Consider the following 20,571-nt stretch of genomic DNA (forward strand, 5'->3'; position numbering starts at 1 on the left):
AGTGTCCCCAGTGCTGTGTTATGAATATGACATACCAGTCTGCTATAGTTTTTGTGGGTTTTTTGCCCTAGAAATTTTACGACGACGCATTCATTGAGCTAGGCTACCATAGCTGTGTCAGCTACCCTACGTCACCATAAAGCAATCATAGTGCTGCTGCTTTGTTACCGGTGTGTGATTCATTATACCTGTAAACAAACATGAATTACTTTTTCATGCTTTTTTATTTTTGATGTCTAGTATTAGTAATATGTATAAGGTGTTCAGTGTGCGTATCATGTAAGGTGTTATTAATGTAGGAACAACAGATCATCTTGTAAACAGATGACAAACTTACAGTGTGAGAAATACAGTGCTGTAAATATATTTTCTCTCCCTCATGATTTTTTTTGGTATTTTCTTTTCTCTAGCTTACTTTGTAGGGATATGGTATATACTACTTAACGCAAAACGTGTGTTAGTCAGCCATGTTGTCAGTAAGGCTTTCAGTCAGCGGGAGGCTGGCGGTAATTAAGCTTTTGGAGAGTCAAAAGTTCACCTTGAATTTTCAGCCAGTTAGGGTGTCAGTGACCTTAACCTCTGTGTTGTTCAAGGGTCAGTGATACTTAATTTCTCTGCATGGTTGTGGAAGTGCCATCAGGACTCGGCTCTTTTCCTTCTTCCTGTTTTGTTTTGGAAGATACTCGAGTGAAATTACTGGTGTGTTGTGCTTGCAGAGAGTTAAAGCTCTAGCTCTGCCGTGACTGACAAGCTGCTAGCCACGTGCAGCTAGTTATGTAAACTGGAATAAAATGGGAAAGTTAGTTCCTCCGTGTCACTAGCGACCTATCCAGTGCTCAGATGCTGTTGTATTTTTATTTTATTTTATTTTATTGAGAGAAGCGCACCCAAGTGAGGTGAAGGGGAGAGGGAGAGGGAGAGGAGACACCCCGATGAGCTGGGAGCCTGATGAGGGGCTTGATTCTGAGATTCTTGGGTCAGCCAAAGGCAGACGCCAAACTGCCTGAGCCACCCAGGTGCCCCCAGAGCCATTGTATTGGATAGCACACATACAGAACATTTCTGTCAGAAAGTTCTGGATAGTGCTGCTAGAGACCAGAGGCTGGCAAACCGCTGTGGACCAAATTTAGCCCACCCGCTTTTCTGTAAACAGTGTTCTATTCGAATACAGTCCTACTCTTTCATGTATATATTGTCAGGCCTACTTTCCTGGCACAAAAGCAAAGTTGAGTAGTTGTGGCAGAGACTGCATAACCACAGACCCTAAATATTTACTGTCTGGCTTTTGACTGTTTAATGAGCCTTCCTGACCATATTGATTGACCCAGAATATAACCTGGCCCTCGGGATTTTTAAAGCTCCCCTAGTGATTTTATTATGTAGCAAAGCTTGGGACCACTGATCAGATAAACTGTTCTCCTGAATCCCTGCTTCCGTGGCTCGGAGCTGGCAGAGTAGGTACTCCTGTGACTTAGATTTCTGAGCCCTTGACCTGCAAGGGATTGTTCAGGATTCATTATAGATTAGTTGGTTAGGAAATCCGTCCTGTCTCCGCATCCCTCTTTCCAGGCGGCTATGGCGTTCCAAGGCCTTACACAAGCTGTCCCTCATTCCAACTGTGTGCATCCGGTTTGTGGGTCCACTTACATCCTGAGTGCAGAGTTCTCAGACTAGCTAGCATCCATGAGGGGTTTAGAACGACCCTATTTCAAGCTAGAAGGTTCCCCACCCTTTGCAATAAGTACTCCCGTGATGGTAATGCTGCTGGGGGAGCAGCTCGAGCACCACTGTTTCAGAGGTGCTTCTCACATTTTACTGTGCATATGAATCACTGGTGGATCTTATTAAAATGCAGCTCCTGGCTCATTAAGGGTAAGGGTAGAGCCCGAGACTGCATTTCTAACAAGCTCCCAAGTATTGCTGGTAGACCCCAACTGAGGGGGTACCTGTGTGGTTCAGTGGGTTAAGCCTCTGCCTTCGGCTCAGGTCCTGATCTCAGGGTCTTGGGATTGAGCCCCACATCAGGGCCCCTACTCCCCTGCCCCCCTCCCGCCCTCTGCCTGCTGCTCTGCCTACTTGTGATTTCTGTCTGTCAAATAAATAAATAAAATCTTTAAAAATTTCCAACTGAGTAAAGTAAAAGATCAAATTGGCTTCATTCAGTGATTATTTGGGCAGCATCTCATCTGGTAATAGAAAAGAGCTCTACCAAACCCAAAAATGAAAGGTTTTAAAGGCAGGAAGGGGGGCACCTGGGTGGCTCAGTTGGTAAAGCGACTGCCTTTGGCTCAGGTTATGATCCCAGAGTCCCAGGATCCAGTCCTGCGTCAGGCTCCCAGCTCCACGGGGAGTCTGCTTCTCCCTCTTGCCTTCTCCTCTCTATGTTCTCTCTCACTTTCTCTCTCTCTCTCAAATTAAAGAAAAATCTTAAAGGCAGAAAGGGGACAGAAAAAAATTATTAGCAAAGAATGCATTGTTTCAAGCAAGATCACCCTCCTAAGTGGAATGGAAGGGCCCAATGGGCAGATTACCTCACTAGTACTGACCAGATAATCTAAATTGACTGATTAAAGTTAAGCTGATGGGAGGCAGCTTTTGTCCATCCTTTTTTTGGTATTCATAGATTGTGACGTCTTTTGCTTAATTTCTGTGATATTCACAAGCCATGACTTCAGGTTCAAAATCTTTTAAGTCTGTCACTCCTTTTCTGACATTCCTGTCTTGGGGGAGGTCATTTGCTTGACGGTTAGTGGCTGTGAACACACACTTAAAAGCAGGAAGTTTATTATTATTGTGAACAGGATAATCCCTGTGTTTGTAGTCCCCAAGACCTAGACCAATCAAAATCAGTCACAGAAAGACCCCGCGGAAGGAGTCACCTTTTTGAGCCAAGAGGGTTGTTCAGTGATCTTACACAGCTGAGTTTCAGTTCCCCAGAAGTGTTACTCCAGCAGCAGCAGCGGTTGATGTTGGCCATAGCTCAGACACCTCCATGCTCAGCCAAAATATAATCGGGGGCCATTCTGTTAACAGGAACAACTTCGACGAGAGAATCTAAGGATCTTTGTTGGAAAGTTCTTGTCTTAGCAGTGGCTTCTGCAGTATTTTTGAGTTAAGGTTTCTAATCATACTCTAATTTGCATTTCCTGAGAACCAGAGAAGTATGCCCCTGCAAAAGGAGGTTATTCCTGAGTCATGAGTGTCTCCTAATAATTTCTTTGTGACTTGATATAGAAATCCAAGAGTCAACCAGTTGAGGTATCATTGTTCATGGTGGAAAGTTAGGGGCATTGCCCAGCCATTGCCAGCTAGCTAGGTATTCATAGGCCCGAGGGGAGTGGTAACCACAGACAAAGACAAACCCTGTCAGGGTGCAGATCATCTCCATTAAAGTGGTCATACTAATGAATTCATTCACAGAGTTTGCTGCATTTACCTGTTCAGTTAGGTTTTCAGCACAGATGGGAAGAAAATCTCCTAACTTGAAATAGGGTCATTCTAAATGACTTGTGAAGATGTGTGCTGCTGGTGAGATCTTTGAGTGAAAAGGAACAGGTCTGACTTACACAATCATGAGAGCTTGGGGGTGCAGGTGTACCAAGATTTACTTAGATACTTGGGTCTGATTAGGCACCTAGCAGTTATAATTGGAGAAAGGTAAAAGGCACAGGATGTTCTAGCCCTATACCTACAAGGTTTTTTAAGGAGGAGGGGGTAGTAACATTGTAGTGATTGGGAAGAGAAGAGAAATTGGTCACAGGGAAGACCAGGGGATCTCTAGCCTTTTGGATAGATCAGAATTTTGATGACAAATCCAGCAGTCTGAAAGGTTACCTTCCTTAGCACTGGCTGGGAGATAATAGATAGAGGGTGTTACCTTTCCAGGCCAAGACCAGAGTGAAGGAAAGAAGAAGGAAAAAAGTTTTCATGTTAGTTAAAGTATGAAGTCTTGATCCAGGGGGAAGCAGTCTATGTAGAAGTCACCTGCTTCTTGGCCTCATCACTTTGATTTGGAGATTTCTGATGCTGGACAGGACCAGATGTCAGGGGGAGCCTTCTTCAGCTGTAAGGTATTTACCCAGGGCTCATTGCCTTCTAGTTTGGCAGCAGAATCAGTAGTCAGGAGCCACTTGGTAAGGTCTTTTCAATAGGTTTGAAGGCTACTTTCTTACCATGTTTCCAGAATACTCAATCACCAGGCTCTAGACCATGACTAGCAGGATCCTTTGAATTGGAAACCAGGAAAGCTTCACTAACCTATTGATGATAGGCTTTAGCATAAAACATTAAAAGACTTAGAGTAGCTAGTCAGACCAAGTTGAAACAAGGGACCAGCAGAAAGCTGTATACCAATAGGCCTTGCTCTACCAGTGACTATCTCATGTGGAGTGTTTGTTTCCCTGAGAGGGCTGCTGTGAATAGTCAGCAAAGCCAGAGGCAACATTAATTAACAACTTAGGTCAAAGGAGTACAGCCGTTTCAGCAAGTTTAGAATTTGAGGATCCTATTAGTTCTCTCAACCTTGTCTGATAGGATCAAGGGTGATTGGCTCAGTGATCATTTCAAGAGGTTTGCAAGGCTTTCATTAAGCCACGGGAGGTGGGTGCCTCAATCACTGGAAATTATAGAAGGTATACCACAAGTGGAAAACATGTTTTCTGTCTCTTTGCTACTGAAAGGCCATCAGCCTTGCAGCAGGGAAGGGCTTCAGCGTATCTGGAAGGCATGAATTCAAGAACATATGGGTAGTAACCCCTACCGCTGCGGTTGTTCAGAGGGGCCAGGAGGAGGAGGTTTGAGGCCTCTGGGAACAAATCTCATTTTCCCAAGATTGCAGACCTGACCGGTCAGACATTTAGATGCAAATGAGGCGGCAGGAGCCGAAAGAGCTCCCAGGAGGTTTGTCTCCTTGCAGAAGTGTTGGGTCAATTCTGAATTGAGATTTTAAGCTGTGTTCGGAGTTTACAGAAAAATGTCTTTTCCTAAAGTTAAATTCACGGAGGCTTCTCCTAAACCTGCAGCCTTATGGTGGCTGGAATAGGCTGTAGCAGCGGAACCAAAGTTGTATGCTGTAACAGGCAGTGACTTGGTTATCTCTTTCGTGCACAGATGAGGTGAAAGGGTTGGGTTTGGTAACTCTAGGGCACGTGAATCTTCCGGTGCTTATTTTTGTCTTAAAAAGGACTGCTTGTGTTTATCTTCCCATGCAAGGGGTTCAGGTACTGAAATTTTAGTAAATTCATAGAGTGGGGAACCAATAGAAAAATTAGAAACCCATTGTATATAACAGCCAGCTAGGTTAAGAAATCCACAAAGCTGTGCTCAACTTAATCCTTTTTCGAAATAACTGAATTCCTTTAGTGCTTAATTATGACCTGGGTAATCAACAGTGTCTAGAAATAATTGTGATTTTTTTCTCTCAGAGACTTTATGTCCCTTTTCAGTGAACTACTGCAACAAGTAAATCAAATCTTTTGTGGACACCTCTTTGGTAACTGAGCATAGAAAGAGCTGGTCTGCATATCACAGGATGGATTTCCCAGGGAACTGGAGGATCATGAAATCTTGGTGGAGTACATGGGGATGATAAGGGACCTTGATGAATCCTTGAGGCCGGACTGTCCAGATATATTATTGATTGTTCCAAGTAAAAGAAATTAATATTGGCTGTTGAAGTCCACAGAGATGCTGGAAAATGCTGAACAAGTCTACAACAGAAAACCATTTGAATTTGGTAGAACTTGTGACAAAAGGGTGCCTGCATTCGGAACAATGGAGAATAACTTGTTAATAGCTCTCAGGTCCTGGACAAGTTGCTTTCCCATCCCATTATGTTTCCAAACTGGCAAATTCTGCATGTTGGAGGGCTGGAACAGGAAATGATTAACCCCTGGGCAAGGTGTAAGGCCTTATATGGCCTCATGCCTTAATAGATATTAGAGCAATACAGACGTAGGTTTAGTTCTGTCTGTCGGAATTTCTGTAGGCTCTGTACTTGCTGTTCCCCCAATGTCAGAATCGGAAGTGGCCCACAAATTTTTCAGGCATCTCAGTTAAATTAGGGAATTTCTGTTGGAATTTTCTCTCATCTCTATCAAAGACCAATCATAAAGAGTATAAGATCAGGGGTGCCTGGGTGGCTCAGTTGGCTAAGCATCTTAACTTTGGCTCAAGTCATGACTTTGGGGTCCTGGGATCGAGCCTCGTGTTGGGCTCTCTGTTAGGCAGGGCGGGAAACCTGTTTCCCTTCTCTCTCCACCTGCTTCTCTGCCTACTTGTGATTTCTTTCTCTCTGTGTATGTCAAATAAATGAAATCTTTAAAACAAAATGTAAGTTCAGGTTGGTCAGGAAATTCTAAGGTGAAGTGACATTAGAAGCAAAATATATTAGCTATTTTAATTTAGAAAGGAGATCTCTACCTAATAAATTGGGGCTGTATCGCAGAGTAAAAAAAAAGGCGGCTTTAGTAAAATGCCCCGTAGTCATTTGTATTGGTCGAGCTAGAAATTCTGTCAGAGCTTTACTAGATACCCCTGGTATATAAACCTTCTTTCCATTCTGAGGGATCTGTTGTCCTGTGAGAGTGGGTTTTTTATTTTTTTTAAAGATTGTATGTATTGCAGAGCATGCATGCAAGCAAGGGGAGGGGCAGAGGGAGAGAGAGAGAATCTGAAGCAGACTTTGTGCTGAGCACAGTTTGATGGGGGTGCTCAGTCCCATGACCCGGAGATCATAACCTGAGCCAAAATCAAGAGTCGGGCATGCTTAACCAACTAAGCCACCCAGGTGCCCAAGAGTGCAGTTTAAAGTAGAAAGTGTAGTTCTGGTATCTACTAGAATTTAGCAAAATTCTTGATAATTTTACTTTCCCCTTGGATGTTTAGGGTACTACTGATAGCAGTTTTACTGGAAGGTGCCTTGGAAACCTGTTAGTTTTGGAGATGGCCCATATGGGAGCTCTTCCTTGGGGGCATCGAGGAATTTGTGTAGGACCTTTGAGGACAGTTTCCCTGAGGTGCCCCAGTTGATTACAAATGAGAAAATGAACCCTGGGCCAGCCATTTGATGACGGACTTCAAGGAGGGTATGATGTGGGAGACCCGGTAAGGCCATTAGTGTGGCAGACCTTTGTTTATGATTTTGGTTCAAATCCTCTCAGAGTGTTTGGCTGTGGTCACAAGTTCAGTCAAGCCAGTGGCCTCTCATCCTAAGTTCTGCCTTTTTCTTAACCCACTAATCTCAGGAAATAATCCATTTGCAAATAGGGCAGCTTGAACAGGTCGTATGGAATCTGGAGTGCCATAGGAAGAACACTTCCAAACAGCCTTGAGATTCTGCCACAGATTCATCTTTTATTTCCATGTTTGGATAATAGAGCAATCTGTGCAGGCAGGGAAGACTCAGTATTGCTTTTTAAAATATCACTTGATTTATTTCTAGATTTTCATGGTCTGTAAGAGGACTATGTTGGTAATTGAAGATCTTGACTCTCATCCTTGGAATTATGCCATTCTGCTTCCCAAATCCATTTTTGGCCTTCACGAGGTTCTACCAACATGTGTACAAGCTGGTAAAGATCTGGCAGCCTGGGGTCATAGGCACTCATAAGGATTCTAAACTCTTCAGAAAACTCAAGGCTCTTTCGTAGGTTTAGGAAATTCTTTAGCTATGGCCCTTAGTTTGGTCTTTAACCAAGGAGTGAAAGAAATCTGAGAAGGATCACTTGCAGCATCAGGTGATTTTATTATTAAAGATAACAGTTTAATAGTCTCTTCAGAGTGGAAAGGCAATTTTGACAGAATGAATAAAACATGGGGCACCTGGGTGGCTCAGTCGGTTAAGCGTCTGCCTTCGGCTCAGGTCATGATCCAGGGACCTGGGATCAAGCCCCACCAGGGAGTCTGCTTCTCCCTGTTTAGCTCCCCATTCTTGTGTTCTCTCTGTGTCAAATAAATAAAACCCTTTTAAAAATTAGTAAAACATGAGTACTCACATAAAGGAGGACAGAGGGGAGTGAGGAGTCAATTCAGTCCTATCGTCTATTACTTTAGGTGTCTCTGTGTCTTCAATTTCTCCTTGGTCTTTTTGAAATGAATCTTCTAGTGAGGCTATTTTGGAATATTGAAGTCTTTTAGAAACCTCTGCATACCAATTAAAATAGGTATCCTATTCTTTCCATTTTAATTCAGGAACCCTTACTTTCAAATATGATTATTTTTTTTAATTGAAGTATGGTTGATGTACAATATTATATTAGTTTCATGTGTACAACATAGTGTTCAACATTTATATACAATACAAAGTGATCACCATAGTTCATCTGGCTACCCTCTATCACCATACAAAGTTACTGCATTATTAACTGTATTCCGTGTTGCACATTGCATCTGTGTGTCTTATTTATTTAATAACTGGTAGTTTGTACCTTTTTATTGCCTTCCCCTATTTTGCCCACCCCCTCATGATCCTCCCCTCTGACAGCCACCAGATTGTTCTCTGTATCTGAGTCTGCTTCTGTTTTGTTCCTTTGGTTTTTCTAGATTCTACATGTAAGTGAAATCATGGTATATGTCCTTCACTGATTTATTTCATTTAGGATAATATCCTCTAAGTCCATCCATGTTGTCTCAAATGGCAAGTAGTAGTCCATTGTATATATACACCACAGGTTCTTTATCCATTTATCAGTGAACACTTAAGTTGCAGTGTTTGTAAATACTGCAGTGCACTTAGGGGCGCATACATCTTTCTAAATGGTCTTTTAATTTTCTTCACATAAATACCCTGTAGTGGGATTACTGGCTCGTAGGGTAGTTCTGTCTTTAACTTTTGAGAACCTCCATACTGTTCAGCATAGAGGCTGCGCCATTTTGCATTCCCACCAAAAGTGCACGGAAATTCCGCTTTCTATACATCCTTACCAACACTTGTTATTTCTTGTCTTTTGAACATTAGCCATTCTGGTAAGTGTGTGGTGATCTCATTGTGGTTTTCACTTGAATTTCCTGATGAGTGGTGTGAGCATCTTTCATGTGCCTTGGCCATCTATATGTCATCTTTGCAGAAATGTCTGCTTAGGTCCTTACCCACTTTCTAATTGGGCTTTTTTTTTTTTTTTTTTTTTTGAGAGACGCACAGTGAGAGAGGGAACACCAGCAGGGAGAGTGGGAGAGGGAGAAACAGGCTTCCCGCCTAGCAGGGAGCCTGATGAGGGGCTCAATCCCAGGACCTTGGGATCATGATCTGAGTCGAAGGCAAGCGCCCGGGCATCCCTTTAATTGGACTTTTTTTTTTTTTTAGATTTTATTTATTTATCAGAGAGAGAGGGGGAGAGAGCGAGCACAGGCAGACAGAAGGGCAGGCAGAGGGAGAAGCAGGCTCCCTGCTGAGCAAGGAGCCTGATGTGGGACTCGATCCCAGGACCCTGGAATCATGACCTGAGCTGAAGGCAGCTGCTTAACCAACTGAGCCACCCAGGCGTCCCTTTAATTGGACTTTTTAAAATACTGAGTTGTGTGAGGTCTGTTTTGGACATTAACCCTTTATCAGTATATCATTTGCAAACATCTCTCATTTAGTAGGTTGCCTTTTCATTTTGTTGCTTCCTTCACTGTGCAAAAGCTTTTTAGTTTCACGTGGTCCCACTTGTTTATTTTTGCCTTGCTGCCCTTGCCTGAGGGGACAGGTCCAAAAATCTATTCCTGTTTTCTTGTAAGAGTTTTATGCTTCTGGTTTAAGTCTTTGATCAATTTTGAGCTTATTTTTGTGTATGGTATAAAAAAAGTACTCCAGTTTGATTCTTTGGCATGTAGCCATCTACTTCTCCTAGACCATTTATTAAAGAGACTATCTTGGGGCACCTGGATGGCATTGTTGGTTGAGTGTCTGACTCTTGGTTTTGGCTCAGGTGGTGGTCTCAGGATTGTGGGATTGGGCCCCATCAGGCTCTGAGCTCAGTGTGGCATCTGCTTGAGAATTTTCTCTTTCCCTCTCCCTCTATCCCTCCCCTGCTCTCTTTCTAAAGTAAGTCTTTAAAAAAGACCATCTTTGGGTGCCTGGGTGGCTAATGGGTTAAAGCCTCTGCCTTCGACTCAGGTCATGATCCCAGGGTCCTGGGATTGAGCCCCATGTCGGGCTCTCTGCTCAGCGGGGACCCTGCTTCCTCCTCTCTCTCTGCCTGCTTCCCTGCCTACTTGTGATCCCTGTCTATCAAATAAATAAAATCTTTAAAAAAAAAAAAAAAAAGACCATCTTTTCCCAATTGTATGTTCTTGCCTCCTTTGTCAAGTATTAATTGACCGTATAAGCATGGGTTTGTTTCTGGACTCAATTCTGTGCCATTGACCTGTGTGTCTGTTTTTGTGTCAGTAGGGACTGCATTGAATAGTGGATTCCTTTGAGTAGTATGGACATTTAACAATATTAAGTATTCCGGTTTCTTGAGTGTGGTGTATCTTTCCATTTATTTGTGTCATCTTTTATTTCTTTCATTCTTATCTTAACGGTTTTCAGAGTACAGTTCTTTTGCCCGCTTGGTTAAATCACTCTTTTTGCTCAACTGTACATGCAATTGCTTTCTTTCTCTCTCTTTCTCATGGTAGATTATTAGTATATTAAAAGACAACCAGTTAATGTATATTAATTTTGTATCTGGCAACTTTATTGAATTCTTATCCTAATAGTTTCTTGGTGGAATCTTTATAGAGTTTTCTATATATAGTTCTCTTGTTGCCTGCAAATAGTGTTTTACTTCTCTTCTAATTTGGACACCTTTTATTTCTTGTGCTTGTCTGATGTGACTAGGACTTCCAATCCTATGTTGAATAAAGTGGCAAAAGTAGGCATCCTAGTTTTGTTCCTAGTCTTAGGAGAAAAGCTTTCAGCTTATCACCATTGACTATGATGTTAGCTGTGGTTTTGTCATATGTGGCCTTTATTATGTTGAAGAATGTTCCCTAAATACCCACTTTAAGTTTTTATTATAAATGAATGTTGAATCTCATCAAATGCTTTTTCCACATCTGCTGAGCTGACCATCTGATTTTTTTTTTTTTTTTTTTTTAAGATTTTATTTAGGGAGAGAGGATAAGTAGTGGTGGGGAGGGGCAGAGGGAAGGGGAGACCAGACTCCCTGCTGAGCAAGGAGCCCCATGCAGGACTTGATCCTAGGACACCAAGATCATGACCTGAGCCCGAAGCAGACACTTAACCAACTGAGCCACCCAGGTGCCCCTGATTTTTCTATTAATGTGGTATATATTGATTGACTTATATCCTTGCATCCATGGAATAAATCTTACTTGATCATGGCATATGATCTTTTTTAATGTATTGCTTAGTTCAGTGTACTGACATTTTGCAGTCAAATGCTCTACCACTGAGCTATACCCCCTCAGTGTACTGACATTTTGTTGAGGATTTTTGCATCTGGGTTGATTAAGGATATTGGCCTACAACTTGTGTGTGTGGTATCTTTGTCTGATTTTGGCATCCAGGTATTGCCAGCCTTCTAGAATGAGAAATCTGGAAGCATTCCTTCCTCTTTGATTTTTGGAATAGTTTGAGAGGGATACATATTAATTCTTCTTTGTTAGAATTCATCTGTGAAGCCTGGTCTTGCACTTTTGTTTGGTGGGAGTTTTTTGATTACTGATTCAGTTTTGTTACTAGTAATAGGTCTATTTAGATTTCCTGCTTCTTGATTCAGTCTTGGAAAATTGTATGTTCCTAGGGATTTACCCGTTTCTTGTAAGTTGTCCCTTTCCATGTAACTTCTCTTTCACTTCGATTTTATTTGGTCCCTGTTTTTTTCTTGGTAAGTCGGACTAAACATTTATCAATTTTATCTTTCTGAAGAACCAGGTTTTCTTTAAAGATTTTATTTACTTGATAGAGAGCAAGCAAGAACAAGTGGGCAGAGCGGCAAGCACAGGGAGAGGGGAAGCAGACTCCCTGCTCAGCAGGGAGCCCAGCTCAGGGATTCAGTCGCAGGACCCCAAGCTGGAAGGCAGGTGCTTAACCAGTTGAGCGATCAGGTACCCCAAAGAACCAGCTTTTAGTTTCGCTGACCTTTTCTATTGTTTTTTAGTCTCAGTTTCATTTATTTGTGCTCTGATCTTTTTATTTCCTTTAGTCTACTAACTTTGGGCTTTGTTCGTTTTTTAGTTTCCTTATAAAGGTGTAAGGTTGAGATTTTTCTAGATTCTTGAGGTGGACTTGTATCACTATAAACTTCCCTCTTTTTTCTTTTAAAGATTTTATTTATTTGAGAGAGCAAGCAGTGGGTAGACTCCCTGCTGAACAAGGAGCCTGATGCAGGGCTCCATCCCATGACCCGGGGACCATGACCTGAGCCAAAGACAGACACATAACTGACTGAACCACCTAAGCACCCCTAAACTTCCCTTAAAATTGTTTTTGCTGTGTCTTCTACATTTTGAACTGTTGTGCTCCCATTTGCATTTGTTTCGGGGTATTTTTTTTCTCTTATTTCTTTGTTGACCCGTTGGTTGTTTAATAGCATGTTGCTCTTAGCCTGCATGTGCGTTTCTTCCAGTTTTTGTTTTGTTTAGTTTTTTTTTTTAAGGTTTTTGTCTTGGCTTTTTTTTTTTTTTTTTAAGATTTTATTTATTTTACAGGGAGAGAGAGATCACAAGTAAGGAGAGAGAGAGGGGGTTGGAAGCAGGCTCCCTGTGGAGCAGAGAGCCCAATGCAGGGCTCAAGCCAGGACCCTGGGATCATGATCTGAGCTGAAGGCAGAGGCCTTAACCCACTGAGCCACCCAGGCGCCCTGCCTTGGCTCTTTTCTTTGGAACATATTCTCATTTTTCCTCTCAGTTTAAATATATTTGTTTCTACGTACTAAGTAGATTGATTACATCTCCTGTATTAAAGAAGTGGCTTTATGCCAAAGGCATCCTAGGAGACCAGTAGTGCCAACTCCCCAGGTCACCCAAGCTATGTGTCTCAGGGATGTCCATGTGGGGTGTGCACACCCTCCTGTCCTCGCTGGGTTGTGGTTGGTGTGGACTCCCTGGCGTGCAGGGCAGTTCTCTGGTGCGGCGGCCGCAGTAGCTATGGGCACGGCAGCCTTCCAGTGCTGCTTGCTGCGGAAGTCCAGCTGCAGCTGTTGCAGGAACGCTCATGTGCAGAGCTGCTCCCCCCACCCCGTCGCAGGTGCATTCATGGCTGGGGGGGGGGGTTGTGCAGTGCCAGGCAAAGCCTCCCACTGTGTGTGGCACAGCAAGAGGTCACTTGGGAAGGTTCTGGTGCTATCTGAGCTGTATGCCAGGTGTGCCAGGGTCAAGTGTGTTTCCTAACTCAGGGATCTGGTCTACTTGTCCCCATTAAGGCCCATTTTAACTCTGGACTGTTTTTAGTAAGATTTCGCCACTTTCGTAGATACTTCTAACTTAAGGAACCATATAGTTTTTAGATACAAAGTATACAAGTGTGCCAGTACACTAGACTTAATTAGCTAAGACTTTGGATTTCTCAGTGCCAATCTAAGTATCTAAAAGGGATGTGCCACTGGGTTGGGGGTTGGTGTTTTACAGTGTACCTTTGTTGCACAGAAATTTTCTTGAAGTTGGTGGGTGACCAAATGTCCGTGCAACCAATCCCATGACCAGTTTCCTATCATAAGAGTTGTCTTGGGGATGACAGGCACCGTAAGATACTCATGTCCAATACTCAAGCCAATTTTTGTGGTCTTTTGGCTTCCAAAATCCTCATTAGCAATAGCTTTTTTTTTTTTTTTTAAGGATTTTATTTATTTACTTGACAGAGATCACAAGTAGGCAGAAAGGCAGGCAGAGAGAGGAGGAAGCAGGCTCCCGGCGGAGCAGAGAGCCCAATGCAGGACTCGATCCCAGGACGCCGGGACCATGACCCGAGCCGAAGGCAGAGGCTTCAACCCACTGAGCCACCCAGGCGTCCCAGCAATAGCTTTTATGTAGACAAAAGATGACAAATAAATATGTACCTTTCTCTGCTCGGCAGGAAGCCTGCTTCCTCCTCTCTCTCTGCCTGCCTCTCTGCCTACTTGTGATCTCTGTCAAAAAAAAAAAAAAAAAAGTATGTGCCTTAACATACTAGTAGTAACTAAGAAAGGTTTACTGGGGACTGGCCAAGAGAAGGCTGTGTGTACCACCAGCAATTCCCAGCACGGACTAAACCAGCAAATTCCAGCAAATAGGGACTGTGGACTGGAAAGAGGTTTCAAATAACTGGGAAATGCAAATTGAACCAAGGGCTGGGGAACTGGGTTCTGAATGTAATATTTTGCCAGCTGGAAGTGACTTAAGTCCTGGACTGGAAAGCCAATTAGACTAGGATCACAACTTGGAATCTCAGAAATGGTGAAAGGACCGTGAACTCAAAAATGCGTTTGTGAGGGGGTAAGGGGTGCACCTTGGTTGAGCATCTGATTCTTGATCTCAGCTTGGGTCTTTTTTTTTTTTAAAGATTTTATTTATTTATTTGACAGACAAAGATCACAAGTAGGCAGGGGGTGGGGGAGTTGGCTCCCTGTTGAGCAGAGAGCCCGATGCGGGGCTCGATTCCAGGACCCTGGGATCATGACCCGAACCAAAGGCAGAGGCTTTAATCCACTGAGCCACCCAGGTGCCCCTCAGCTTGGGTCTTGATCTAGGGTTGTGAGTTCAAGCCTCAAGTCCATGCCCAGCATGGAGCCTACTTTAAAAAAAAAAAAAAAATGTTTGCAAGTATCATTCCCAGGGTTCTCATTGTCCCAGAGTGCTGTAAGAGGTTTGATTCAGCTCCTGGCACTGCCATCCGATCTGTTAAAAATCTATTCAGTGATTCATGAATCAGGCAGCAGCTCATCTGCGATAGAAGGTAGTAAGTAGCCTCTGTAGAGCTGTAGAAAAGGGAAATTTATTAATGTGGAAAGGGGGTGGATATGGAAATTATTAACAAAGAATGCATTGTTTCAGCTAAGGTCACCCTCCCGAGGGGAACAGGAAGGTCTGTGGGGCAGAGTACCTCATTAGTGCTAACCAGGTAATTCCAAGTTGACTGGTGAAGTTATGTTCCTGGAGGATTCCAACTGCAACTAGCTTAGGAGTTAAGTCTTGGTTTGTTGATGTGGAGTTTAGTACAAGTGACTCCATTTTGGGCCTGCTATCTCCTTTTTAACACCACGAGCCAGACTCGACTCTGATTAGTAAGCCTATAGACTATTTTAGGAGCGCATTCTAACCTGATCTCCCTGTCCTGCATCTCTTGACTCCATCTCTAGATTCCGCTACTAGGATGATTTTTCTAAAGCAGAGCCTTGATTTTATTCTAATGACCACCCTTCCTCTCCATTCCTTGTCTAAAAGCTGGATTTCGGGAAACTGCTCATACTGTCATTTTGATCCAAAACTTCCTTTCACTACTTTAACCTTATTCCTTTCACCACTTGTGTTCCTGTCTTAGACCCTCCCGTTTCATATGCTGTTGCTTCTTTGCTTTCACTCCACTAATGCGCAGTGAAGAATAAATGAGTTCCAGTACGTATGGTATCTTCATTCCAAACAAGAACTTAGAACCCGTTATAGTCCTTAGCACACTAGCCGTTTTTAATATTTAATTTTTAGCCTTGTGTGTATTTGGCTATAAATTTCTTCATCAGAAAGGTTTAGAAGAATTTTTTTAATGTTTTATTTATTTTACAGGGAACACATGTTGGGGGGCGGGTAGAGCAAAGGAGAGGAACCCAAGTGGACTCCACACTGAACTCGAACCCAATACAGGGCTTGATCCCATGACCCCACTATCAGACCTGAGTTGGACATTTGGCCAACTGCCCCAGCCAGGTGTCCCTAGAAGAATTCTTAAGAGTTTATAGTTTCCATTCCCATCCTGCTTCACAGAGGTATTAATGCTCGAAGCATTTTCTGTCCTCTGTCAGTGCTCTGAAATACCAGACATGATAGAAGCCTTCATCTGCATCCGGTTTTCCCATTCTCTGCAGCTACTGAATGAATAGTCCAATTCGTTTTGACCTGCCACTCCCCTTTAGCATAATAGAACTCTGTGATCCTAATCACAGTCTATACGCCTCACAGAAACCACTTTTGCTCTTCCTTCCAGAAAGGTGCCAGCAGTCTGACTTGGCGATCAGATGTCTTGGTGGAATATCAAGGAGAAGGCCGTAATGTCACTGACCCAACCTGTCCTTTGCTGAGTCCTGGAGTATCGGTGAGTAGTAGCTTGAGTTGGCTTAGACAGTTTTCTTACCAGTAGCACAGCAAGGCATTGGCTTAGATGTGTCAAGTATTAAAACCCTAAATCTGAGTCTTGGTCCTCTTTCACTTGACTTTGTCACTTGACTAGAAATTAGTAGACCAGACAAATTTAATAATCCTGAAAATGATGTTTCTGACCTATTGTCAGAATGTGCACCTTGAATTCTTCCTTTTTCCTAACCAGCACATGTACCTACCCATATTCTTTTTCATTCCCCTTCTTGTTTTCCTCTCCTTTCCAATAGTGGTACCATTGTTTATGGGGGAGGTTAGCAGCAGCCCTTGGAAGAGATACGGGGTCACCACAGTTATATGTAACTGCCATTATAAGTGTCTTGCTTGGTGACAGTCAGGCTGGTCATGAAGGTGGTGGGAGCAATGTTGGCCTCACTTTGGATGATGCAAAATAGGAAAGTCAACTCCAGAGAGAAGCCCAATACCAAAGTATAAGGAAGTCGGTAAGGACAACATGAAAACATTAAGTTACCTGCAGCTGATTCCTCAAAGCTCACTTGAGCCTTTTTCTCCAACCTGTTAAGATGACAGTTCCTAACAGACCTTAGACGTGACTTCTAGGAGATTCATTTCCTCTGCTTAGCATCTATCCCATCCACTTCCCAGTTGCTCACTGCAACACATTCTTGTCATGAGATTAGCACACGGTGCTGGCAAGAGTCTATAAGCAGAACTACCACAAACATCCTTAATCACGTGAGCCACAAGTAAAGAACAAAGCCCCACATCTACCTTTGATTTACTTCTCTGTGGAAAGTTCCCTAATTTCTATCCAGTGGTAGGTCTGGCTTGAGCCAACTTGGTTGCCCCTGTAGACAGGTGATATTTGTTCCTATAGAACTCTCCTGATCTAACTTTCTGAATATCCCTACAGCAATGTTTCCCAGACTGTGTCTGTGAAGATGCTTACAATAACACCTACGCCTGTGTGAGGACCCTGTCGGCGCAGTGGAATTTACAGTATTGTGAGTTTGATGACCAGGAGGTAAGAAGGCCCTCTGTCTCCCCCACCCCCTTGCGTGCTAGTGCCCATGCTCTGCTGGCTGGTCGAGGTAGCAGAAGAATAACAATTCCAAGGCCATTTCCTAAGGAAGATAGGTTTCTTATCTGTACTTATACTGAGGCTTCCTTCGGTTCAGAAAATAGAGGGGCGCCTGGGAGGCTCGGTCAGTTAAGTGTCTGACTCTTGTTTGGCCCAGGTTGCGATCTCAGGGTCCTGAGACTGAGCCCCACACTCAGCACAGAGTCTGCTTGGAACTTTCTCTCCCTCCTCCTCTGCCCTCCTCCAACTCACATGTGCTTGCTCTCTCTCTCTAATCTTTTTTTAATTTTTTTTTTAATTTTTTATGAACATATTTTTATCCCCAGGGGTACAGGTCTATGAATCGCCAGGTTTACACACTTCACAGCACTCACCATAGCACATACCCTCCCCAATGTCCATAACCCCACCCCCGTTCTCCCAACACTCCTCCCCCCAGCAACCCTCAGTTTGTTTTGTGTCTCTAATTTTATAAAACAAAAACAAAAAACAGAATTCCACAAAGCCATACTGCATTTCTCTAACTGTGCCCTTTCTGAATGGGCTCTTCTGCACCCCTAGCACCACTCACACATTTAAAGGCACCGTCCACTTGTTCAGATTGCTGTGTGCCTGCTCTGTTTGCTTCCCTGCTAGTTTGGGGCCACAGTAAGACACCTCAACTTCTGTGGAGGTAAAAGGAGTTGGGACATTTGCCAGAAGGCTAACCACCAGCTTGTTCAGAAACTCTGGTCCCCACAACAGCCTAGCCCAGAGCTGCTCAAATAGATGAGCAGTGGGCAATCAAAAGCCAAACCAGAGGTGCCATGCTTGTGAGAAGGTGGCTTTCAGCACCCGGAGACCAGTATGGACGGAGACCTCCCGCCCTGCAGTCCTTCGTGCTTTCACACTGTTCATCAGCACGTGCCCAGCTGGCATCCCACATCTTGCCCTGTGGAGCCGACACGCACTGTGTTTCTTGGAAATGGACTTGCTCACCACTCGTTTGTGGGTCAGAAGCACTTTGGACAGCAGGCAGAAGAGCATCGTTCAGAATCGGTTCTTGTTCCTCCTTCCCTGTAATGTTTAGCTGTTATTTTCCTAGCCTGTCCCTTGGACAATAAAGTACAGAGCTGGGGGGAGAGGAGATAATAGTGGTATTAGATCTGTCTAGTGTCAGAAATAATGGGATTGTGTCCTTTCCCAGTTGGTGTCAGACATCCAGAACTGCTTTTTATTTTATTTGTTTTTTAAAGATTTTATTTATTTATTTGAGAGAGAGAGAGAGAGAGTATGAGAAAGGGGAAGGTCAGAGGGAGAAGCAGACTCCCTGCCAAGCAGGTAGCCCGATGCGGAACTCGATCCCGGAACTCCAGGATCAGGACCTAAGCCAGTCGCTCAACCAGCTGAGCCACTCAGGTGCCCCAAAACTGCTTTTTAAAACACCGAAGTATAGCATCTGTACAACACAGGCTAGAGTACTTTCATATTTATTCTCATTTGAGTCTTAACAATTCTAACACAAAAATAAACCTTCAAATGTCAAATCTCACTTCTGTAACAATATTAGCACTGAGTCTACTTTCTGAGACCTTGCTGTTTGAGGGTCCTGCATTCTCTTCTCTGCTTTTATTATGAAAGATAGTAAATTTGTCCTCCTGTCTCTGCCGAAAAGCACAGGGTGTCCTGGAGGCCTGTTTCCAGCATGTGGGCCTTGAACCTGAAGTCCCTTAACCCAAGAACATGCTCTGTGGTCTTGCGTTTACCCTCGGGCTCTCTGAGGACATGAAGACCAGATGGTGTTCTCCTGGGGACTGCACTGTCCACCTCGTCCCTTCCCATTTAGAAATCACACACACGGGGAGTACTTCAACTATAACGCTTGCTCTTAACCTTCCCCCATCTTTTCATTCTTGTAGGTATTTGTAGAAGTGTATAACCTGACTGCAGATCCAGACCAAATCACGAACATTGCTAAAAGTATAGACCCAGAGCTTTTAGGAAAAATGAACTACCGGCTAATGATGTTACAGTCCTGTTCTGGACCTAACTGTCGCACTCCAGGAGTGTTTGACCCTGGGTAAGTTTCCACTGTCTTCGATGGCTTTGACAAGTTGTCTATAGCAATCATGCCATTCTTGAAGCCAGAGGCAGCCTGAGGGGTCCTTTGGCTCTGAGCTGTTTCTCTCATTATTCTCCTTTGTAGTAGGAATACTGCATCTTCGTGCATTCACCTCCTGTACTGAGAAAATAAGCTCTTTCAAACTTCTGCTCTCCGGTGCCAGTTGCTGCTTTAGCTGGAGGCCTAGCCCTGCTCGCTGCCACATGGGACTCTCCTCCCTCCCCTTCCTCATGTGATCCTTGTCATGGTACCAACTTGATTACACTGGTGACAGGTGGGGTTTCTTTAAAGTAAGCCGACTGAGTGCTGCCCTGTTCCCTAGCACTTCCAAGAGGATAAGCCTTCATTTCACTTCTCAGAAACCCCAACTGGAGAAACTTAAAATGCTTGCCAGTAAATTTAATATGCTAAACACACAAAATGAGTTAGAAGGTATAGACTCTGAAATGTTGAAATGCATAAGACCACATCGTATATGGAGGGAGAAAAGATTTTGATCACCTACTAAGCCAGCCCTCATCCTCCCACTCAGTACTCTGAAATAACTTCTCTCCGGTGACACTGGGTCTTAGTCTTAGCACACCATGAATCTGAACTGCCTACAGCAAGAAACTTGGCATTTTACGCTTGAAGACCATGAACTCTAAAGTTGAATTTTCACTAGAAAAGGATTTAGTTATTCTGATTGATGTCCTGAGCTGATGGAAAATAGTAACTTAAGTAGTAACTCAATTATTTAGCTTTGTGTGAGCGGTCTTCAGTAATATATAAGCATATATTACTAAGTTGTATATTGTAATATACAACAGTATGTTGTATGTTGTATATTGTAATATAATATACAACTTAGTAATACATGTGATGAGCAGAGAAAATGGATTATAGATGGTTTATTAAAGAAATGTAGGGGCACCTGGGTGGCTCTCTTCAGCATCCAACTCTTCATTTCAGCTTAGGTCATGATCTCAGGCTCATGGAATTGAGCCCTGCATCAGGCTCTGAACTCAGCTAACAAGAATCTGCTTAAGATTCTCTCCCCTCCATTTCTCCCTGCTCCTGTTCTCTAAAAAGAATCTTTAAAAAACCCAAAAAACCCCACTTTTCCTAAATGCTGCATATAAAGCCAGAGAGAGACACGGAGGCCAGCAAACAAAAT

The 20,571-nt window shown here is 43.4% G+C and overlaps 1 protein-coding gene across 1 annotated transcript in view; it reads left to right on the forward strand.

Annotated features, from left to right (window-relative positions):
• Positions 1–20,571, forward strand: part of GNS (glucosamine (N-acetyl)-6-sulfatase) — a 58,166-nt gene that overhangs the window by 33,346 nt on the left and 4,249 nt on the right. Inside the window, exons 11-13 of the mRNA XM_082738300.1 lie at positions 16,103–16,210; positions 17,147–17,257; positions 19,213–19,373. Of these exons, the coding sequence (XP_082594426.1) occupies positions 16,103–16,210; positions 17,147–17,257; positions 19,213–19,373 (380 nt within the window). The remainder of the gene's footprint in view (positions 1–16,102; positions 16,211–17,146; positions 17,258–19,212; positions 19,374–20,571) is intronic.

This window comes from Mustela nivalis, assembly GCF_964662115.1.
Source record: "Mustela nivalis genome assembly, chromosome: 7".
NCBI lineage: Eukaryota > Metazoa > Chordata > Mammalia > Carnivora > Mustelidae > Mustela > Mustela nivalis.